A 25069-nucleotide genomic window follows, 5' to 3' on the forward strand; every position below is an offset into this window, starting at 1 on the left:
ATGAATAAATGTCCTCTATTTTACTTAAAATTATTAATGGCATCCTTAGATTAGTCCTAAGTCATGGAGGACGGCAACATGGTCCATGACCTATTTGAGATCTCTTGGCCACCAGAGGATGTGGCATTGTTTAATTGGTACCCGAGCCGTTTATTCCATTAAGTAGTCCTAATGGATGTACCATGCATCATGCTTACTTATGAAATGTCTGAATGTAAATAGAATTAAACCTTTGTTATGAACTTGGAATTCATTCATTACCACCTTACAATAGTATTATTCACTGGGCATGGCTCATTCTTATATATATATATATATATATATATGTAGGTGACCAGGAGGAGGAGCATCATTAGTGGACATGGACACGTTATGAAGTTTCTTTTTAATTTCTTCTTCTTTTGTCTCTTTTGCTCTTTTGTGGGAAGGAAGTTTTTGAAAGATGAGATTTTTATGTTTAAGCAAGTTATATACTTATGGATGTTATGTTATACTTTTCTTTTTGTATATGTAAATGATGTAAATTATACAGGAAATAAACAATAAAGATGTGTGTTCCCTCATATCACTTATGCACTGCTCTTTGGACTTATGATTAAACGATGGAAGTTTCGCTGTTTAGCCCTATATATATTAGTCCTTTGTGATTTGTTAAGGCAGGCCTTTGATAAGCAAGGATTATTGGCCGATCACCATTCCAACCTTTAGGGGTAGGTTGGGGTCGTGACAATAGTGACTGGCTCTCCAACACACATAGCACAACCTTTTGCGACTCCCTTGTTCCTTAGAATTATTAGCATTGGCTTGATAGTTTTTATTATGGTGTTTTTCATTTTGACCTCTAGGTTTAAACTTAAAGTTGTTCTTGAAATTTCTATCTTTAGGTCGGAAGTTGTTCCTATTATTAAAACTATTTTTATTATCACTCTCCACCAAATAAACCTTAGGAGTTTTCTCATTTTCAATCTCTAGATTTGATCTATGTTTTCCTTCTACTCAAAATGTATTTATTACTTGAGCTAATGACAAATTTTATTGTTTGTGCCTAAGACGCTTAGCAATGTCATTCCAAGATGGGAGTAATTTATTAATAAGGTAAGACACTTTAAACTCCTTATTAAAAATTGTCCCTTTCTTTTCTACTCCCCTAAGTGGTTCTTGAAATTCATGTAATTGGTCTCCTACAAGTTTGTAATCTTTCATTTTATAACCATTAAAGTTAGAGATAATGAACCTATCAATACAAGCATCAACAATTTCATATTCGGCCTCTAAAGTTTTCCATAGTTTTTTTTGCAGTCAAGGTGGTGATACACATCATACAAATGGTCAAACAAAACGCTAAGGATCTTGTTATAGCAAAGAAATTCAATTTGTTAGGGTGACAACCAATACCCAACAAAATCTTGGTCTTCTATGGAAGACATAAGACCCAACACGGTCAACCAATATTTTGTTTGTTTTTGCTATCATTCAAAATTTAGGCCATTAAATTTCTTAGGTTTCACACTAGTAGCTTCTTTTAAATTAGCCATTTAAAATATTTAAAGAACAAGAGAGCAGAAGCGTATATTAATCTGTAATAGATAATAATCAAACGAATACTAATATTATTACAAATGTAAATTTAATTACCAAATTTAAGGATAGATATACTAGTAAAATGTGACAGTATTTGATACAAAACAAATTTGAACAGAATAATTTATAACATGCACAATGCTAGTTAAATATCATAAATCGTATGAAGTGCTCTATACTTAAGAAAACATCATATAACTATACATTTTTAAATAATATAATATTTATCATGTGAAAATTAATAAAGAATAAAACTACACAGAACAAACAAGTGCTAACTTTCAAAACTTATCTAATAGAATCAATATACAAGTCAACGAGATTAAATAGATTTGTGCCATACAAATTTACTATTCTATGTTACTGGATTGACGGCGAACATTAATTTCAGAATTTTTTATTTTTTTAACGGTTTCTGTTCAAGACCAAGAAGATAAATTGTAAAATACAAATAATGAAAAGATTAAGCATTTTATAGTATAACGACTTTAGATTGTTGTGAGAATTGAACAACAATTTTTCTAAATTAATTTTGTAGAATAATGATATTAAATAAAACAGAATTTTAAAATTGATTTTATACAGTTTGATAAGAATAAATATACATATATAAAACAAAAATACTGAAGAAGAAAAAGAAGCTTCAGAAAATAGCCTATGTAATGATGAGAGGCACGTCAAAGACGATGTTCTAAAGTTGTTATGCGCTCCCTCCGTGTAGGTTCTAATGAACACAAACGATTCCAGGATACAATTCAAAACTCACAAGGATTTGACACAATGTACAGTTGTACAAGATGGATTTGCCAAGTTTGTATCGATTGCCCAAAAATATAGAATATAGAAAGGAAAATGATTTGTCCCCCTAATTTTTTTTCCCCCGAATCCCCCGAAATCACAGAGGAGAGAAAGAGAGGGGAAAGAGAAGAGAGGGGAAGAGGAGGCAGGTCTCAGCCGTCGCAGCCCTCTGCCTGATCGTCGCAGCCTCCGCCGTCGCCTCCGCCAGATCCTCGCAGCCTCGCCTCCGCCGTCGCCTCCGTAGGTCCGTCGTCGCAGCCCCGCCCATCGCAGCCCCTGCCTTGCCGCCTCCGCCCCCCGCCTCCGCCTCTGCCTCCGCCCCCGCCCCATTTGTTGGGCCCCCTCCAGTCCCTCCTCCTCCTCCTCCTCCTCCTCCTCCTCCCCCTCCAGTCCCTCCACCTCCCTCTCCTCCTCCCTCCTCCCTCCTTCTTCTTCTTCCATCTTCTTCTTCGTTTCTGATAAAAAAAAAAAAAAAGGCAAAAACGACGTCGTTTTTGCCTTTAGGGGGATTCGGGGGGCCTGTTTTCGAGCGACGTAGCATTGCTCATATAGAAAATACAATAAAGAGGAGAGAGAGAGAGAGCAAATCAGAACACGTTGTATATATTTTGCCTGACTTAGAGTCCTGTATATACTCTTTGATGTCCGTTAGGAACAGACACACCCATTGTTTTTAAATTCAAACACTATTTGAATTATAAATAAATATGACTGTTTGAAAAGGAAATAAACAAATAAAAATAAAATAAAATAAATACAAATAAAGTTTTGAAGCTTTTAAAAATAAGAAATCTCCAACAGCCTTTGTGGATCATTTCCAGGAGCTTTTCCAAGCTATAATACGCAACTCTACTAACTTTGACTTAATTTATTGTCAACAATCACTCGTGGATTATCTGATGCACATAAACAAATTTTGGATTTTCCTTTCACTGCTTTTGGAAGTTAAGAAAGCCCTTTTCGAAATGGATGGTCTGCAAGGCGGAGATGTTTGTGAGTCCTAATATGTTACCATCACATAAGAGCTTCCTAGTGGGTCTCTTGAATATTAAAATAACAGAGAAACCTGGTATCTACCTAGGAGCAACGATGGATATGACCTTGAGGAAAGGAAATCTGTTTACTTCTACTCTACAAAGAATTAAGAATAGATTACAAGGCTGGAAATCTGCAATGCTTTCCTTTGCAAGTTGATGTGTGTTGGTTAAGCATACTCTTCTTGCTATCCCTTTATATCTCATCTCTGTCTTTCATGTGCCAACCTGTTTCATCAAACAAAATAGGAGTGTAGTGAGCAGATTTTTGTGGAAGAATGGTAATGGTAAGGGCTTGTACTTGAAGAGATGGGGACACATTTGCTTACCTTAATCTGTTGGTGTGTAGGGTTTTAGGGATCTCAACCAAGCTTTGTTGGCAAAAAATGCTTGGGGGTTATTGGTTGATAAGCAGCCGCTTTTCTCAAAGTTGTTCCTGGTGAAATATTGTCTCAATAAGAATTTCATGGAAGTTAACATTAGCCCAGGGTGTTAATGGAGTTGGCGGAGTATAATGTGGGGAAGGGAGTCGATTAAAAAGGGACTAATGTGGGTGGTGGGTGATGGAAACTCAATTAACCCTTTCGAGGATCAATGGATTCCAACAGTTCCCAATCCTTTGTGTAGCTGACAAATAGCTTGTTTTTTTCCAAAATTTTAAGGTTACCCATCTCTTAATCCTCAAGCTCACAAATGGAGAGAGCCACCAATTATGACTTTTTTCCCTCCAGAGGTAGTAAATCATATACTGGTGAAAGAAATACTGAGAGAGTGATTGAAAGAGCTAATACGCTCTGTAATTCAAAAATGTGTTTTAAACCTGAAGAGAAGGCTCCATTATATAGGAGAGCAGATACAACATCATTATGATACTACAGCATGAAAGAGCACATATAGAAATAAAAAGCAGCCGAAAGCGAAGCATCTGATGAGAAGGCACTACCTATATAACTAAGCAAAACACTACAACTAAGCATATGATAGAGAAGCACTAACAAAGCATCTGATGGAGAAGCACTAACTAATATATATTAAATATATATTAATGATATAAGCATACAGCTGGTATTATTATATTAACAATAGCTTGATTTCCAACACTCCCCCTCAAGCTACGTTGTAGATGTTAATCAATCCCAATTTTTTCGTCAGATCTTCGAAGTTAACTCGAGCAAGAGCTTTTGTGAGAATGTCAGCCTTTTGACAGTTTGTTGGAGTGTAGCTGACTTCAAAAACTCCTTCTTCAATCTTTTCCTTGATAAAGTGTCGATCTATCTCCACATGTTTAGTTCGATCATGATGAACCAGATTCTTAGCTATACTGATGGCGGCTTGGTTGTCGCAGTATAAAACCATGGGATGCTCAGATGGAACCCGTAATTCTTCTAACAGCCTGTTCAACCAAATTCCCTCACAGACACCTAGTGCCATAGCACGAAATTCTGCCTCAGCACTACTACGGGCTACCACTGACTGTTTCTTGCTTCGCCATGTAACCGCTTTCCCCCAAACAAACGAACAATAGCCAAAAGTTGATCTTCGATCAGTCACTGAACCTGCCCAATCTGCATCTGAAAAAATCTCAATTTTTCTATTTGTTGTTCTTTGGATGAAGAGACCCTTTCCTGGTGTCCTTTTTAGGTACCTCAATATTCTGATCACAGCAGTCATGTGTTTTTCGGTTGGATTATTCATGAATTGACTGACCACACTAACAGAGAAGCCGATGTCTGGCCTTGTATGAGAAAGATAAATGAGTTTTCCCACAAGACGTTGATATGTCCCTTTATCACTTGGTGCACTACCGTCACTTTCTTCCAGTTTGATAGTTGTGTCCATAGGTGTTTCTGCCGGCTTGCATCCTAGCATCCCTGTTTCATTCAGTAAGTCTAGAACGTGTTTACGTTGTGAGACTGCTATACCTTTCTTTGACCTAGCAATCTCCATTCCAAGAAAGTACTTAAGGTTTCCAAGATCTTTAATCTCAAATTCCTTTGTTAGGAATTTTTTAAGTAAGCCAATTTCCTCTTCATGATCACCTGTTAGAATTATGTCATCCACATAAACAATGATAATTGCCAATTTCCCTCATAGGGAGTGCTTAACAAATAATGTATGATCGGATTGACATTGAACAAAACCGTACCCTTTCACTGCCTTAGTGAACCGTTCAAACCAGGCCTTGGGAGATTGTTTGAGACCATACAAGGATTTTCGGAGTCTGCAAACTTTGTTGAAATTTGATGTCGTCTCAAGTCCAGCAGGAATGTCCATGTAAACTTCTTCCTCTAAGTCACCATTGAGAAAGGCATTTTTTACATCAAGTTGGTGAAGTGACAAATCGAGATTAGCTGCCAAGGATAAAAGTACACGAACAGTGTTGAGCTTGGCAACTGGAGCGAAGGTTTCTTGATAGTCAATGCCATAGGATTGGGAGAATCCTTTGGCGACCAACCGAGCTTTATAACGTTCTACATTACCATCTGCCTTGTGCTTTACTGTGAAAATCCACTTACACCCAACTGGTTTCTTACCTCTTGGAAGATCAGTAATTGCCCAAGTACCATTCTTTTCCAGAGCCCGAACTTCCTCATTGACTGCCGCCTTCCACTTCGGATACTTGAAAGCTTCCTGAATATTCCGAGGAATGGGTATCTCCGTGATGCTAGAAGTGAAGGCACGAAACGAAGGTGATAGCTTATCATAAGAAATAAAGTTCCCAATGGGATGCTGAGTACATGATCTAACTCCTTTTCTCTAAGCTATGGGCATATTAAGAATACTATTTTCTAACTCAGTATTATCAGTACTATCTGTGGGAGGAATATTGTCACCTGGAATGTTGCTTGGATTAGAACCCGGTTCAGCCTCATGGGATTGTTGAGAAAGTGCTCCTTCCTCCGTTTCCTCTTGGATGCGCTCATTATCCCGAAAGTCAACAATGAACTCGAAATTTTCGGCAGGTAAAGATTGATTCAATGACTCAGGAGGTGTGGGATTTTTGGTGGTGATGGATGGCTCACTAAATGACTCAAGGGTCCAAAATTGATATTCCTGGGTTGGAGTCTCCCCTTGAATAACGATTTTAGGGTAGTAAGATTGGGTTTCAAAAAATGTGACATCCATGGAATTGTAGAATTTCCTTGTGACCGGAGAGTAACACTTATACCCTTTTTGATGTGACGAATACCCAATGAAGATACACTTGAGCGACCTGGGATCAAGTTTACTTCGATACTGTTGATGGATATGAACAAAGATAGAGCACCCGAAAATTTTTGGTGGGATGGTGGAGATGAGGCGAGTAGTTGGAAAGGATTTTAGGAGAAGTTGACAAGGAGTTTGGAATTGTAGTACCCTAGATGGCATCCTATTGATAAGGTAGGCTGCTGTAAGAACAGCTTCCCCCCAGAAGAATTGTGGAACATTTGTGGAAAACATTAGCGATCTAGCAACATTTAACAAATGCCTATTTTTCCGTTCAGCGATGCCGTTTTGTTGTGGGGTGTCAACACATAAACTTAAGTGAACTATCCCTTCTTTTGCTAAAAATTCTCCTAGAATGGAGTTGAAATAGTCCCGAGCATTATCAAACTTTAGAATTTGGATTTTTGACTGGAATTGTGTCTGAATCATAATTTGAAAATTTTTGAAGATTTGGCTTGTTTCAGATTTGTCTTTCATGAGGAAGACCCAGGTTAATCTAGTATGATCATCTATGAATGAGACAAACCACCTAGTACCAGTTACATTTTTTATTCTTGATGGACCCCAGATATCACTATGAATTAGTGAGAATGGACGAGACGCTTTATAGGATTGAATGGGAAAATGGGACCGTACATGCTTAGACAATTGACAGATTTCACAATCAAAAGGTTTTGGAGTTTTAAATAATGAAGGAAATAAATGCTTGAGATACATAACATTAGGATGACCTAAGCGATAGTGCCACAACATAATTGCTCTATCGTTATTTTGACACGAAACCGAAAAAGAACTACCGCGAATTGCCGTTTGAGGTTGTTCCTGTGGATAGTGGCGTTCCTTAAGGATGTAGAATCCAGAGCATTCCTCAACATTGCCAATCGTCTTCCCCGAATCCAAATCCTGAAATTCACAATGAGTGGAGAAAAAATTAGTAACACACCTCTTTTCCTTAGTGAGTTTACTAATTGACAATAAATTACAATCCAAGTCAGGAACAAGGAGAACAGAGTTGAGAATAAGATTCCTAGACAGCACAACTGAACCTATACCGGCAACCTTTGATAGTGAACCATCTGCTATTCGGACCGTTAAATTATTTTGACATGAGCTATATGTATCAAAAATTGTTGCATCTCCCGTCATATGATCAGATGCTCCTGAGTCCACAATCCAAGGTTTTTTACGTTTCTTACCAACAGCAAAGGCGTTCAAAGAATTACCTTTGTGAGCCAAGGTTCTGGATCCAATGATGTGGTTGGAAGACGAACCAGATTGTGACTGTAGTAGTTTCTGGAGCATCTCCATTTGCTCCTTTGTGAAAGGGCTTGCTTCAGGTTGTGGTGATAGTTCATTTGTACCTACATGATTACCTCGTCCTTCTTTCTCAAGAGGCTGACGTGGCTTCTAATCTGCTGGCTTTCCATGAATCTTCCAGCAAGTTTCTCTCGAGTGACTCGGCTTTCTGCAATGATCACACCAAGGCCTACCTCCTTTATTTTTCTGACGGTTGTCAATAGGAGCGAATTGAGTCTTAAGAGCCGAGCTTTCTGCCATATTCAGTTGTTGATGGGATCCCATCATGAGTTTTTTCCGACTTTCTTCGCAACGGACTTCAGAGAATGCCTCTCTAAGGCTAGGTAGCGGTTTTACTCCCATAATTCTTCCTCTGATTTCATCAAGATTTGTGTTCAATCCTAACAAGAATGTAAACACACGCTTCCCTTCGACAATCTTTTTATACAACAAACCATCAGCAACACACTGCCAGTTATGAACCTCAAACGTATCAAGTTGACGCCATAGACGAGTAAGGGTATTGAAATATTCAGTTACCGTAAGATTGTCTTGACGTAAATCGTGGAGGGAGCTTTCAAGCTGGATGATTTCAGATGTGTTTTCCTTGTCCGAAAACGTTTCTTTTGCCATGTCCCAGATCTTTTTGGCAGTATCAAATGACAGAAAATTTTCGCCAATGTCAGTGGTCATAGAGTTGACGAGCCATGACATGACCATGTTATTTTCAGCTATCCACCTTTTGTAGGTTGATGCTGTGGTTTCTGGTAGTGCTGAGGCTCCGGTGATGTAGTCGTCTTTCTCCTTTCCCCGTATAAACATTAATATGGATTGAGACCATTGCAAATAATTTTGCCCATTCAGTTTATGGGCGGTGATCGGAAGATGAGAGGTTTCCATTTGATGAGAGGATAAAGATGATGAGATGATAATATCAGAAGAAGAGGAGGATGAGTCGATAGCCATTCCAAAAGCTGGACCGTATTTAGGCATGAAATAGAAGGATAGATTTGAGTAGAAGAGAGAGACAAAAAAAAATTAAAACAGAAAACTCGAATACTGACTGAAGAGGCGAAAATGATGAGACAGGATTACACCTGCTTTGATATCATGAAAGAAATATTGAGAGAGTGATTGAAAGAGCTAATACGCTCTGTAATTCAAAAATGTGTTTTAAACCTGAAGAGAAGGCTCCATTATATAGGAGAGCTGATACAACATCATTATGATACTACAGCATGAAAGAAAACATATAGAAATAAAAAGCAGCCGAAAGCGAAGCATCTGATGAGAAGGCACTACCTATACAACTAAGCAAAGCACTACAACTAAGCATATGATGGAGAAGCGCTAACTAATATATATTAAATATATATTAATGATATAAGCATACAGCTGGTATTATTATATTAACAATAGCTTGATTTCCAACAACTGGCCATCCATATATCAAAACATCCTGTATCTGATAAATGTGTTTGGGGACATACTTCGTCTTTTCTTGCTCATAACCCCCGACTTAGACTGGGAGTTAGAATGGTGAATGTGTGACTCCGAAGTTTGGAAAAAATGTGGCACTCATCTTTCCCACCAAAGTGGGTTCTTTTCATTTAAAGGAATATGGATGTAATTTGAGAGAGATGCAAACTACAAGAGGAAAAGGTTGAATATCACTGTTTTTCCTGCCCAATTTCCCAAATGATTTGGCGTGGGTCTGTTCTTGGGTTGGATTTTAGCATTGGATCCTCATTGTCCTTTAAGGAGTGGTTTTGAATGGATTGGTAATGCTCTGAATGATAATGCAATATTACAATCCATATGTATGCTACGGGTCATTTGGCTACAAAGAAACCAAGTCACTTTCCTGCATGCACAACCAGACCCAAGGGATGCCCTGCAGATGATTCAATCCTTGCTTTCCTTATATTATGGGAAGGGTACTAGTGTAGGGGAACCGGAGGACAGAGGGAACAGCATGGGGCATCATCTTAATGAAGAAAATATAAACCACCCAACCTCTTTTTCCATCACATTATATTTCCTTGGACTGCAGATAGCTATATTCATCATATTATTACAGATGGGCTTGGAGAAAAGATGCTTTGCGTGCAGGAGGAATTTAGGTGGCTCTGGATGCATTTGGCAACCAGGTGGTGGATAATGCCTCGGTTTTCTTTGCTTTTCGGTGGCAACTGCAGAAGCTAAAGCCTGCTTTGATGCAATCAGATGGTGTGTTGATCATAAAATCAAGGCTATTCAATTGTTAATGGATTCACAGGTGCTCATCAATGAACTATCATGAGGGACACCCGAAGCTTGGGATCGACAAACTATTATTAAGGACATTTTGTGGCTTTGTAATGCTTTTGATTTTATATGTATTACTAAAGTTCCTAGGAGGGATGTTATAATAGCCCACAGAGAGGCAAAAGTCGCTCTTAGGTGAGGCTGCAAGTTTTGTGTTTGTTTGCATGGTTACTATTCTACATATAAATATATATATATATATATATATGAAGGTTTCCTTAAAAAAAATTAAAAAAAAAAAAAAAAAAAAATTGCAAGCAAAATGCTAGGAAAGAATGGAAGGTCTGAAATGGGTTTGTCACAATCCGAAAAACAAATATATACTTATTTCGTCTCAAAATATTAATTCTTTATTTCATTTTTATTGTTCCAAAACATTAGTCCATTTTCGAAAATCAAGAACAAAAATAATATAAATTTCTTATTTTGCTATTCTTTTAAATTCATTAACACAAAAAATACAATTATGACAATTGATATTTTCAAAAAAATATGCTATCAAATGGTAATTTTAAAAAATTAATATTTTTAAAGTGCAATAATTGTATACCAAAAAAAAAATTTAAGTTTCCCAAAAGAGACTTATTTTGGGACAACAGGTGTAATATATTTGACTAAGTTCCAAAACAAACAAAGCCTTTTTCATCAATTTACTGTCATATAGTCATGCCTCATTTGGGGAGTATGATTTTTAACCAAAAAGTCAAAAAATCACTATAAGTTATCACATTACTCTTTCTCTTTTTCTGCACATATTTTCGTAAAAAGCTAACTAAAGTAGTCGACTCCCAAACAGGGCCAATTAAATTAAATTTTGTTCAACATTTGAGAGAGGCAAACAAAAATTTGCCAATCCAGAAAAACACTGCTAGGAAATTCCTTCAATATTGCACTAAAATACTGCAAGAGAATCCAAACAAAACACCAGATAACCATAGCATAATTTTCTATAAAAAAAATAAAAAAACATTTCATAATTCAACATCTACAAGTTCTTAACCTTTTTTCCCCTGTTTTTTCTCTCTCTAGTAATAGGAATTTATGAGGAAATTGTCATGTTGGCGAACCTAAAAGAAAGACATTCATAGCTTCAATAAGAGTACACCAATGACTACCAAAAAAAACACATCTCCTTCCATTGGAGCCTACAGTCTTCCCATTTAAATCATTTGCGGATGAAGATCAGTCGCCTGCTGAGATAGCTCTACCACCATGGCCTCATCGAAAAACTTGTTGATGCTCACATCTTTGCTGATTCCCTGCCAAAGATCAATGTAAACAACTCATCAGTCTTAAATCTATTTGTTTCCACATGAAGGGCTGCCCGCCGGAAAGAAAGGAATATAGGCCTAAATCTTATATATATATATATATATGAAGGTTTCCTTAAAAAAAATTTAAAAAAAATAAAAAATAAAAAAAAATTGCAAGCAAAATGCTAGGAAAGAATGGAAGGTCTGAAATGGGTTTGTCACAATCCGAAAAACAAATATATATTTACTTCGTCTCAAAATATTAATCCCTTATTTCATTTTTATTATTTCAAAATATTAGTCCATTTTCAAAAATCAAGAACTAAAATAATATAAATTTCTTATTTTGCCATTCTTTTAAATTCATTAACACAAAAAATACAATTATGACAATTGATATTTTCAAAAAAATGTACTATCAAATGATAATTTTAAAAAATTAATATTTTTAAAGTGCAATAATTATATACCAAAAAATTAAATTAAATTCCCCAAAAGAGACTATTATTTTGGGACAGCTGGTGTAATATATTTGACTAAGTTCCAAAACAAACAAAGCCTTTTTCATCAATTTACTCTGTCATATGGTCATGCCCCATTTGGGGAGTATGATTTTTAACCAAAAAGTCAAAAAAATCACTATAGGTTATCACATTATTCTTTTTATTTTTTTGCACATGTTTTCGTAAAAAGCTAACTAAAGTAGTCGACTCCCAAACAAGGACAATTAAATTAAATTTTGTTCAACATTTGAGAGAGGCAAACAAAAATTTGCCAATCCAGAAAAACACTGCCAGGAAATTCCTTCAATATTGCACTAAAATACTGCAAGAGAACCCAAACAAAACACCAGACAACCATAGCACAATTTTCTATAAAAAAAATAATAAAAAAACATTTCATAATTCAACATCTACAAGTTCTTAACCTTTTTTCCCCTGTTTTTTCTTTCTCTAGTAATAGGAATTTATGAGGAAATTGTCATGTTGGTGAACCTAAAAGAAAGACATTCATAGCTTCAATAAGAGTACACCAATGACTACTAAAAAAAACACATCTCCTTCCATTGGAGCCTAGAGTCTTCCCATTTAAATCATTTGCTGATGAAGATCAGTCGCCTGCTGAGATAGCTCTACCACCATGGCCTCATCGAAAAACTTGTTGATGCTCACATCTTTGCTGATTCCCTGCCAAAGATCAATGTAAACAACTCATCAGTCTTAAATCTATTTGTTTCCACATGAAGGGCAGTCCCAATGCACGAGACTCCCACCACAAGTCTAAGGAGGGTCAAATGTGTGTACTTTCGTTTGCACATTATTCATGAAATCTATATGCCAGATTCATTAAAAATTACATGCATCTTTCAAGATGCATATTGCGAAAGACCAAGAAGCACAGATACTTCAACAGAGGAAGTCTGGACACTCGTAAAAATGTGTCCAACACTTCTTCAATGTGTCATAATATCTGACGCTTCATAGACACTTTGGCAACACTTCTTGAACTTTCCAAACACGTCCTACGTGATGAATCCCTTAATAATAACAATATTTTGATTTCTTCGTAACACAAGTCATGCACTCTTACAACATTTATAAGACAAATACATCATGTGTATTACAACGTTATATAATTGGTTTGCATTCTTTATAACATAATTGTTTCGTGAATGATATCTTGATATTTAAGCTATGAAATATACAATTTTTAATATAATTAGTGTTATCTATATATATGACGTATTATAAAATTTTAACATGTCCCAAACGTTTCGTGTCCTGCATTTTTTTAAAATCAACATATTGGTGCATCTATGTTGTGTTGCATGGCTGTGCTTCTTAGGCGAAACACACTTTCGCACATTACTATTAGAGAATCATGTCTCATGTTTCCACATTTCTTTTGTGTTCAAATCAGAAGTGCAAGTTATGAAAACTAAGACTTGGATAGCAGGAGGATGACGGAGTATATTAATACCTTTATACGTCTTGTCTTCACCATAAACTCACGAGCCAGGTGTTGAATGAGCCTTGGGTATGATACCTCAGGTCTATCTCAAAGCCAAATGATTCGATCACAGGTAAAAATGCCTGGAATTTCAAGAAAGAAAAGGAACACAATATAAATGAAAATGATTATTCAAACAGGAGTATTTAGCTATGATGGGCTTTCGAATTTCAACGAGATTTGAATTAATGGGTAACACTACTAACAAAGGGTTAGGCATAAAATATTAAGAGGCTTAATCGTTATTGGAAAAAAAATTAAAGACCAAACCTTGACAATATAAGCTGGGGTTCGGGGTTGAGGAACATCAGCTGTGGCATGCCCACGCCTCTGCGATAAAACCATGTAGATTGCAGAGACACAATCTATTGGTGTTTGTATACGAAACAGCAATACCACAATGTTTAGTTAATTCACTAACTAGATGCTTAAATAAATAAACAACGGAAATGCAACTGTTCTGAGTTGAGACAGTTTCCAGGATCCTCTATATAAGAAAATCAAGTTAATTTGATGAATCAAGGGGAAGGAATAAGATAGGAGTTGTGAACTACAGGAATTATAGAACAGAAGAAATCAGTGTGACTACTACATTTGGCTGGAGTGGAACAAGGATGCTCTGACAAAAATGTAAAAATCGAGAATAAATTGAGGATAGATAGTGGGGATATCAGAATGAATATTAGTGACTTGTAAAAACATTCCCAATACATTCCAAAATTGGAAAGTATGGCAGCATCTTTTAGGTATTTGTGATGAGCTGTGGATCATTTGTTCCTACATTGCCCGGTGGCTATTGCACTATGGCAGCATCTTTTTGGTCTTTGTGATGAGCTGTGGATTGCTCCGCATGTGTGTACGCATTTGTTATAGGTTTCCTACAAAGGATTCGGAAGCAATAAGAAAGCCAAGACATTGTGGGCTTGCATCATCTTTGCCATTTTTTGGACCATTTGGTTGGAAAGAAATGACAGGATTTTCAATGAGAAAGGAATCTGAGGTTGAAGCTATTTGGGATAGGGCAAAGCATCTTGCATCAGTTTGATTTATAGGGATTGGGCTGCTTTTTGTCACTCCTAGTGGTGAATTGTTTTATGTTTTAGTTGCCATTCCTTCGGCTTTTTAGTTTTGTTTTCTTGTAGGAGGACTACTTGTCCTCTTGTTTTCACATTTTATTTTTAATTGGTTTTGTTGCTGTTCCAACAAAAAAAAAAAAAAAAAAAAAACTACCAAATCAACAAACAGAACAACCAATTCACATCCTAGGGTTTCCCAGACTGAGGTTCAACTAGTTGCACAGAGAGAGTGTTCCATACCTTTGAGGCTAAGTTATGAGAAGGAGAGGGCTACAGGACTTCAACGGTACTATGCAGACAGCCTCCCAACTAGAGAGCCTCTTGGAAGGTCAAATTGGAGTGAGAGTAGTTGATAGAGAAAAATAGTGTAAGTTGTTCAAGGTTCTCCAATGGCGGTGAAGCCTGAGAGAGGTGAGGGTTTGAAGTTGGGGGCTTTCTCCTACCTAGACCGACACTAGAGTGAGAATTCGGCCAAAACAGTGGTGTTAACTACACTAGGCCCAAACAAACACAATTGTAATTTTAGGCCCTGTTTGGTAGAGTTTGGAACGTTAATTCCAGATTTTAATTTGCACACTGTATTTATTTATGGTTTTTAAAAATTAATTCTACGTTCACTTTTGAAAACTCTGTTCAAGGCAGGAAAATTTAGACTAACCAATCGTCCTATCGGTTGATCGGAACAATGCATAATTTTTTTACTACTATTTATACAATACATATATTTAAATGAGACATGACGGGGGCAATTTTAGTTCATCGTACATTATTAAGTTGTTTGAGTATTGTCAATTATAGGACATGACCCTAGTCTATCAAATGTTTTTTTTCTTGAGTTGTTGTTCACTAGCTACTTTATTATCCTTCTAATTTGTTGCGGACTATGCACCATGCTTTTTACAGATATGTAAACTATCCGTAGTATTACATACACTAATTAGTATACTAAGTAGTGTATTAATGTTAGTTGTGACATTATTATTAACTTCATTCATTATACAAATTAAAAATATTAAAAATTTCTTAAATTATATCACATTATCAATTGATACACTAATTAGTATATTAATTGATGCATATAAACTATATAGGTTGTTATTCACTATAAACTACTGTTTTGTGTTTGGAAAGTCTAATAATGTACAGTTTATATGCACAGTCCATACTTTGTGCCATGCACTATCCACATTTTGCACCGTGCACAATATATACTTTGCACTATGCACAAGCTCCATTTGCACCACGCACAGGTTCCATTCTACTAGCGCTGTGCACACAGGCTCCACTTGCAACCTTTTTAACATTCTCAAACGTGTTTCCATGACCGTAGGGCCAAACACATGCTAAATTTTGTGTTTTGGAAGTTTCATGAGTTATAGTAAATATGTGAATGGTTTTTCACATCCATATTTTGCACCATATACCGTATAGATTTGCTCCCTGCAGCGGTTGCAGTTGCACCGTCCACACAAGCTCCACTTACAACCTTTTTGAGAATCTCACCATTCACCAGTGTTGCATACTACGAAAGCTACATTTGTTTGAATAAAAGGCAGCGGTTCACACTTTGAAACTACTCGAGATTTGTCCGATCCACGTGGAGAGGGCGCATTGCGTGAGTCTCAGAATTAGTCGAGGTGAGCGTAGCTGACCCGAACACTTGGTTATCAAACAAAAAAACAAAGACAACTGTCCATAATATTATGCAAACTAAATGAATCTCAATTTTCACACAAACTTAACTACAACAATAATGATCCATAACAACTTCTTTCACATTCATTAATTATCCATAATTTTGCTCATGATGTTACTCAACAAAAGATTTAAGTTGGATAACCTACGCATGCACAATAAGTTTAACCATGATAACATGTTTAGTAATAAAATGACAAATATAAACATCCTTCTATTACAATACAGAACCACCATCACTCCATGATAATCTCTTAAATACAACCACCACTTGAACTTGTTCCTTATCCAGACATGGTTCATAATAGGTACTCATTGATTGTTGGCGTTCTCAAAGATATCACCTCTAATATTATTGCCCGATTCTGTGACCATTTGAAATAGCAATTGTTGTGCCATCAAGTTTATTCGTCCCCAGGCTTGACCATAGCCAAGCTAGATGGAGCACTTGTTTGGATTAAATCGATGCACTAACTGTGTCTAAAACTCCCTTGGCAAGCTCTCACATTGCAAGTTAAGCAATGATTGAAAGCCAAGAAGTGTAATCGCATTTTTGCTGATCACTCAATGCTCGGTTTGTATTGACAAGTTTCTTTGATGAGCACCTTGTCAACAACGGGCTAAAAAATAAATAAATAAATACGTTCACAAGATGTCATCAATACATCATAAATAATTGCACCAAACAAACCTAATGAAGAAGTATCAATTGGCATTACCACAGTTTTAAAGTTCACATCAATACGAAAAATTGTATAATATATATATTGACAAGTTTCTTTGATGAGCACCTTGTCAACATCGGGCTAAAAAATAAATAAATAAATACGTTCACAAGATGTCATCAATACATTGGAGCCATGAAAATGAGATCAATCGATCATGGCAAGTTATGGCAGGAAGATAGACCAGTAAAGGCATCAATTCTCTATGATTAAAAAGAAGACATTCTAGTGCAAATATTATTATAGATTAAGAATTGACAGAGTAAAAACCCAGTAAGCTAATACTAAAAATTTGTATCTGTATGTATGTGTGTGTATATATATATAGATTGAAAATTGACAGAGTAAAAAACCAGTAAGCTAAAGAATAAAAATTAACAAACATGTACAGAGCATTACACAATCGTCAGCATAATAATTACTCAGCATATCAACCTATATATTTATATATAAAACAATTTGCACCAAACAGTTTATGTGATGAAGAGGGGATATCACTAAGGACAATCTGATTTCTACCCTATTCAATAATGTGCAATTGTGCATTTTCACGTCACAAAATCTGTGAATCTATCCTATAAGTTACCTCTGATTCAGAAAATCCTTCCTTATCTCTCTCTCTAAAAGATTTTCCAGCAGATCCACCACCTGCAGCTTCCTCAACCAAATTATCACTGCACACCAAGTAAACAAAAAAAAAATAACTCAGTTACCATATTTGAAGCTGAAAGAGCTTCTCCTGATTTTGCGATAGGATTGTACAGGTACCTGTCAAAGTAGTAATATTGCAATGCATAAGGAGAAGTTTCCCCATACTAGTTTTCATGGCATTGAACAGTAAAAATTAGCATTTCAAACCATATAAAATTATTTCTCACCTCCTACTAATGTTAAGTGAAAAGATAATTCTTCTTGCTTCCAAAAGGAAGCATCTTGAAAGCATTTTCTTCAGGTTTAAAGATTTACCAGCAAATAATTGGTATTTGAACATTCATGTAAGGTGGGATTAAAATGTCACCTTGACTGCTAAAGCGAGATCAACATCTGCAAGCTTTGTTTCCGAACCTTACAAAGAAGAAAACAAATTGAAAGGCAGAAAACAAAAAAACAGGAAGACACACTATTAACAGACAGTACTTGTATTGCAGCTACCAATTATCAAACACAAAACACCATTACACAGCATTTGGGGGTGGTGGTTAGAGAGACAAGTGAAGTTGGAAGAGGAGTCTGAAATTGGCGCTTCAACTTTGAGAAGCGACAGGGACTCACAACAGAAAATCTGTGAATCTATCCTATAAGTTTTATGATAGTCTGGTACTAATGAATCTGTAAGTAAAGAGAGTCTGGTTTTATTCATGTGCCAACATTTTCGGCTTGAATTATAACTCTAGCAATTTGAATGAACACAGAGGAGTATATATATAGATATGTACATGTATATATGCTGTGTCTGTGGAGGAAGGGAGAGAGATAGGGCAAACAAGTGAAGAACATTAATTTCTTAATTACTTGTCACACAAGAAAAGTGAAGAACACGCAAAGTGAAGAACACGCAAACGGTTTTTCCAATAAAATGGGATGAACAAATTCAACTCTTCTCATAATAAATGGTGGAACATACTAACATTACATACATAATCCTAAACAAAATTTGAGTGAGTCAATTTGTCAAACAGCTTATAAGCCATACCTAATATAAAAAAAATGCTTAATTACATCATATAATTCAATTAAATTCATCATCAAACGAGCAAAGAATCAACAAAAACGTCATCAATTTTCTCAGCCACTTTCGCTGCGATCTCTTCAAGCCCTTTCTTCAAGATTTCCAAATCTTCAATGCTATCACTCGCATCGAATTGCAGAGCATCCAACCACGAACTCAACCGGTGGTGGTTCGCGGCGGCAGCCTCACAACCCTCTTCTGCCTTCTCTCCGGCGGCGGCGGTGTTGAGGTAACGGTCGACAAGGGCGTCGAAGGAGGGTTCGCCGTGAGTGTAGGGACGGCCAGCGGGGGAGAAGGTGAGGATAGCGATGTCGGCGCCGGTGAGGGATCGGAGTTGTCGGGCTTTGTTGAAGAGACCATGGCGTCTCTTAGAGAATGTAACCATTCTCTGCCCTTCCTTCTCTACTCTTTTAATCTCAATTTTCTTTTTTCCGCTTCCCATCTTCTCCTCAGTTCACTCTTTCTCTAAGAACAAAACTCGACTCCTCTCTCTCTTTATGATTCTCAGTTTCACTTGAAACAAAACTTTAAACAAGAGCCCCTTTAAATAAGCCCCAACTCCAAAACAATACGCATGCGTCACCACAATTTTGGCAATTTCTATCGTCACACATTTTTATTTATTTATTTTTGTGTATGTAATTTTTCAATACACACCTGTATAAAATTAATTTTATTTTTTTTTGTTCTCAATTCGTCCCTCATATATTTCAATTATACCTTAAATTAATATCTTTATACGCACACCACTTAATTATTTGTTTCGCAGAGAATCAATTGTATAGACTCATTTTTTGTTCCACCTATCTTGAAAACATAGTAACATCTTTCACAAGAAACCTCTCAGCAAAGCACTCCATGAATCTTTAAATTATACAACAAACGACCTCCTTTGATTTCCAGTTATATCATCAAACTGTTTCCTTCAATCAACAATCTAATCAATAACGAAAAAGTCATTAATTGGCATCAACTTGTATCAATGTAGATCTTGAAACCAGGGGTGAAGGGACATGGGGGCGAGGGAGTCACGTGCCCTCCCTGACTTTTCAATTAATTTTTTTTTTTTTTTTTTTTTTTTTTTTGGGTTTGTGTTATGTAGAGTGTGTGTATATTAAAGATGAAATTTGCTACTCTCAGGGGATGTAATCACCAGTGCCTCTGGCATTTTTTTAATGGATATACATATGAGCAATGATTAAGTAGGCCTCACTCTCACAATGTTCTATAAATCTGAACCACTCATAATGTAGAATCCACACATATATGAGTGGACCCCACACATATATGAGTGGACCCCACACATACATGGAGAGTCAGGATCACTTTGGGAGTGTCGGGTCATCTCCAAATGGGATCCCAAACATTTTTGATATATATATAAACAGAAATTAGTATTTAATAGGATTTTGCCATGTATCTCTTTGTAGGCTGATTATGACACAAATAGGTTAAAAATTAATTTTTTAATTTTTTATAAAAAAAATAGAGAAATAATATAATTAAAAAAAATTAAAAAGTAAGAAAATTAACTTTTAATTAATTTTCTAAAATAAACCTATATAGTGGTATATGTACCCTTGATAGATCTGTTATTAATTATGAAGATTATAAATTTTATTCCTTTGCATTTTAAAATATTAATTTCTTATTTTATTTTTTATTATCTTAAAATATTAATTATTTTTCAAAAAATAAAAAATTAAAATAACTTGAATTTTTTTATTTTTCTCTTATTTTAAATTTATTAATATTAATATACATAAAAGCATGAAATTGATGTTCGCCAAATAGATGGTATATTTGTAGCTCGGGGGAGAAAAAAGCGCAATACTCAAGAAATTACAGACTTACATCACTATCGCGTTGAATTATTCTACACTGGTTTGGATATGCAAATTCAAAAACTAAATGTTTGTTTCACTGAGTCAAACACTGAGTTGTTACTTTGTGTGGCACACTTGAATCCATTTAACTCTTTCTCTAGTTTTGACAAGAACAAGTTAATTCATCTTGTCGAACTTTATCCTAAAGAATTTTCTTCAGCGGAGCTCATGGTACTTAATGATTAAATTGATATATATATATATATATATTATCGATATGCTATCCAGTAATGAGTTCTCAAGGTTGAATAGAATTGCCGATCTTGCTAGGAAAATGGTGGAGATTGGAAGAGACAAAGTATATCCATTGGTGTATTTGCTCTTGACTTTAGCATTAATTTTACCTGTTGCAACTACTACTGTTGAGAGGGTATTTTCAACTATGAATATTGTGAATAATCGGTTGCGGAACCGAATGGGTGATGAATAGATAAATGATAACTTGGTTGTCTACATTGAGAGAGATATTTTTGATGGCATTAACAATGATACTATCATGGAAAGATTTCAAAAGATGAAAACTCGTCGGAGTCAATTGTAAAAGTTTAAAATTAAAAAACTTTTTGTAATGAATATTAATTTTTAATGTTTAATATTAACTCGAAACATTATTATTATGTTATTGTTATTGATTGGGGAAAAAAATTTTGAGATTATAATTAATAAGTGTGCCCCCTATATTAAATTCCTGGCTCTGCCACTGCTTGAAACAATATCGTTTTGTATCAAACTCCATTGAAGACGTACAACTGTATCTATATCTTATTTTTCATAAACTCTCATTTTTTTCTAGAAGCAATTTTATTTTGCTTATTCGGTATTGGTTATGTGAATGAAAAAGATTTATTCGATTTTTAATTTTCGAAACATGTAAAAATAATTCAGAAATTGGTTTCCGAAATAAATTCTTAAATTTGAAAGTTGAGTTTCGATATCCAAATTCGGAACTTGATTTTCGAATAGAATTAATAATTTCGGCAATTGATATCCAAAAAAAAGTAACATGTTTTGGCACTGGTTTACCGAATTAAAATCGTGAAAAAAAAAGGGCAAATTACATATACACCCCTCGAGGTTTGGTTAAATTACAGATACCCCCCTGAGGTTTTGGAAATTACATCCCGCCCCCTGAGGTTTGTATTTTCATAACAATTTACCCCCTGAGGTTTATATTTCATAACAAATTACCCCCTAATTTCTTATGTAAATATAGCATTTAGGGGGGAATTCGTAATTTCTCAAACCTCAGGGGGGTATCTGTAATTTAACCAAACCTCGAGGGGTGTATATGTAATTTGCCCAAAAAAAAATTGCACAAAAAAACTTATATTTTCAGTACTGCTTTTGTTGTAACCAGGCATATTGTTATTTGAATTTGAATTTCCATTGATTTGTAACTCTGTACATCACAAAAATCAAGAATTATGGTGGATTCTAATGACAAAATGATATCATCAACGGAGTATAAACTTAGACAGTAAAGTAATATGAGAGTATTGCTTTGCAAGCAATAGATGGCTATAGAGTGTGTAGCAAACAATGGTCAATAGAATAAGTGAACAACAATGGAGGAAGTAAGAAACAATAGAGAAATTAAGGTTTAGTTTTTTTTTTTGTGCACTGAGATTTTTTTATTTTTAAATAATGTGTACAAAAAAAACTTTGATTCAATGTTAGTGGTGTGTTTTGATGTCTATTATGGTCATTTTACTTCAGGATAAAATTGTCATTAAAATAATATTTCATTAAATGTGTACACAGAGATAAATAGATATGTGGAAATTCAATTGGGTCTAGAATTGATATGGTGATATATTGGCATTTATGTTTGTCATTGTGTTAATTTCGTGGAAATTCAACATTGCGATATATGTGATGTTGCAACTGTGTAATGAATAAGTGGCATTCCATCGATTGATTCCACATAGGCTGACCATGCACATTCATATGTCCATAAATCTGTACATGTAATGGTTTTTTTTATTATTATTATTTATTGGCAGGTATGGAGTTTGCAGTGCTACTATTATGTACGTTCGGACAGACAAATGCCGTGTTTCGTCTTCATCAAACATTCACATTTGCACAGTTGGTTGAAAGTGTTTGTGACAAGTTTGGTGGCTTGGAGTCGAGATTGGTTTATTTCTTGTTCACCATTCTTGGATATGATGAATTTAAGGTTGATTGTAACGACGACGTTCAAAACATGTTGTCCTTTGCAAAGTTATTTGGTCTTGATCATATTGATGCGCTAATTCAAACACAGAGGTATGGGTCGGGTGCTGAATGTGGTGCGACGGGTTCCCCCGATGATAGGGTTTGTGACACCATGGATGGGCAGATGTTCAATATGGAAGATCGAACAGATTTGTTGTCATCATATTGTCCTCATAAATCGAAGACATTTTTGTCTGTTGGTTGGGCATTCGGTATTACACATGTTGATCAATCTTTTGGGGGCGGTGCACATGAATTCCAAACAATACTTTGTAAGTATGCCGTCAAATACGGGTTTCAGTTCAAGTACATAAAAAATTACTCTGTACATATCAATGTTGTCTGTAAGTTCGCAACAGCAACTGGGTGTGCGTGGTTGTAGACACCTCATTTAGATTGGCCGTAAGACTTGGGTGCTTTCTTTTGACTACCCAATGATGAAAACAAGAATGTGTTTCTCAAAACATCCTCAATAAGAAAAATGGAATTCGAGCTTTATTCCCAACCCTAAGTTTGTTTTGGCCAAGTGTTTAAGACCCGTTCAAAATTCTCTTTCGAAACTTTCTTTTCTCGCTTTGTTCCGAGCATTTTCATAAAAGGAAATGATGATAATTCTGATGATAATTGAGCAAAGAACAATGTAGAAATAAAAGGAAATGATGATAATTCTGTTGAAAAATCCTATTTCGTGCAAAATAGTCAGGCCAAGGCCAATATTTTGGCCGACCGGCTAATTTGTCCAAAAACATGGCATTTTCAGCAGAATTCTTATTTAATGCATGTGGGACATCCCACTATTCTATTTTTTGATCCATTCATGCATGAAATGCATATACATTCAGCCTCCATTGCATAAAGGACTTGCCTCTTCAAAAAAGATAGGGTTAAAGCAAGCATCAATCATTTCTCTTTATTTTCCATTAACCATTGTCTTGCATCTTGTCCTCCACCTTGTCTTCCACCTTCTCCTCCACTTGCATTGCCTATACAAGAACATCTAATTGTTGGAGAGGGGAGAGAGATTGATAAAATGAGAAGTCTTGCTTGAATTAAGAGTAGGCTGAAACTTTTATTTTTGTAGCTGTACACTGTTATAGCTCATATTTCATTACCAAAACCATCCACAAACTCATTATAATCAAATTCTAGGCCTTTGATCAAAGAAAGAGTAATATTTGCCAAGTTTGAGAAAAATCAGTGAGTTAACCATTTTCCACCATACATGTTGTTAAACAATCCCAAAACACCATTATAGCTAAAATTCCAAGTTTTTGAGTTGAGGATTGAGAGCACATTTCATACACTTGAGGGTGATCAAAAGAGAGTTTGGAAATCAAAAAGTTCATCCTTTTCTTGGAAGGTGAATTTTCAAACTCTTTCATTTTCTTGCATTTTTTTATTTTATACTTAGTTTTCTTGCTTCAAATTTCATCTTATAAACCTGTTGTAATCTAACTAGAAGTGGTTAGTTGAGCCACCTACATATCACTTGTTTGTTCTGTTTTGGTATTGTGACAAAACAGATTTTGCTAGGCCTAATTGGCCGGCTGGCCAACTTCTTCTGAGACAGAACAAAGTAGTCTTCTGATGATGAGCATAACGATTTCTAGTGGTCTTCGAGGCACATGAAGTTTTTGTTTTTCTCTTAATTTGAGAGATTTGTGAGGTTTTATTTTATTGTAATATTTTTTTCCTCTCTTCCCTTATCTCGATATGTAATTATTCGGTGATGTAATAATTCCCCACCCCCGCTTCTTTCTATCCCGCTATTTTACTTGCTTTATTTATTTGTAGACAAACATCATATTTTTCTTTTCATCATGTAACACCCCAACTTTTATTACTCAGATAATATTACCCTTTTCCTTTTAAATCAATCCATTTCAAAAATAATAAACATCAAAGATATTTAGAAAGGAATAAATTACAATGTTCTCTCTCGTGTACATGTCCACGTCCATAGGCTTGAAGTCATCAATTACAAAATAACGAAATATATAAAATGGATTAACCCTTTTTACAGCACATTGCCATTTCACTTGCATTTAAAATGCCCCCATGGCCAACAATTAATAGGCTTCAAGTCTCGAGCTACCACTTGAGCTACCATTCATTCCATACCTAAAAAATGATTAGAAATAGGGGATGAATACAAAGGTCCAATAGGAATTTCAATAATCCTAAACAATAGTAACATATAAATAACTATGATTATGAATACTCCATATATATACATATAGGTAATGTGACATTTC

General features: G+C 35.5%; 1 protein-coding gene and 2 long non-coding RNA genes across 5 annotated transcripts; 1 reads left to right on the top strand and 2 right to left on the bottom strand.

Annotated features, from left to right (window-relative positions):
- Nucleotides 1–12320: 12320 nt before the first annotated feature.
- On the bottom strand, nucleotides 12321–17557 carry LOC114320699 (uncharacterized). 3 transcript variants are annotated; one of them, XR_014346175.1, is made up of 4 exons: nucleotides 14803–17557; nucleotides 13757–14364; nucleotides 13457–13569; nucleotides 12321–12663 (listed from the first exon to the last, which is right to left on the bottom strand). It is a non-coding gene; the product is annotated as an uncharacterized LOC114320699 (long non-coding RNA). The 3 variants fall into 3 exon arrangements; XR_003649989.2 differs by lacking the exon at nucleotides 13757–14364 and having other exon boundaries at nucleotides 14803–15690; XR_003649990.2 differs by lacking the exon at nucleotides 14803–17557 and having other exon boundaries at nucleotides 13757–14708.
- Nucleotides 17558–18545: 988 nt separating this feature from the next.
- Nucleotides 18546–19234, bottom strand: LOC114320698 (agamous-like MADS-box protein AGL29). Its single transcript, XM_028267759.2, has one exon. It carries the CDS (start codon nucleotides 19151–19153, stop codon nucleotides 18728–18730), a length of 426 nt encoding a protein of 141 aa, XP_028123560.2. The 5' UTR covers nucleotides 19154–19234; the 3' UTR covers nucleotides 18546–18727.
- A 4469-nt stretch (nucleotides 19235–23703) lies between these two features.
- On the top strand, nucleotides 23704–24691 carry LOC114320697 (uncharacterized). Its single transcript, XR_003649987.2, has 2 exons — nucleotides 23704–24174; nucleotides 24338–24691. It is a non-coding gene; the product is annotated as an uncharacterized LOC114320697 (long non-coding RNA).
- The last annotated feature ends 378 nt before the right edge of the window (nucleotides 24692–25069 follow it).

The sequence above is a fragment of the Camellia sinensis genome, chromosome 12 (assembly GCF_055761805.1).
Source record: "Camellia sinensis isolate YWXY chromosome 12, ASM5576180v1, whole genome shotgun sequence".
NCBI lineage: Eukaryota > Viridiplantae > Streptophyta > Magnoliopsida > Ericales > Theaceae > Camellia > Camellia sinensis.

What these genes read in the sequence shown, in the direction of transcription:
- LOC114320698 (XM_028267759.2), bottom strand. Translation starts at nt 19,153, where the DNA reads ATGGGAAGCGGAAAAAAGAAAATTGAGATTAAAAGAGTAGAGAAGGAA.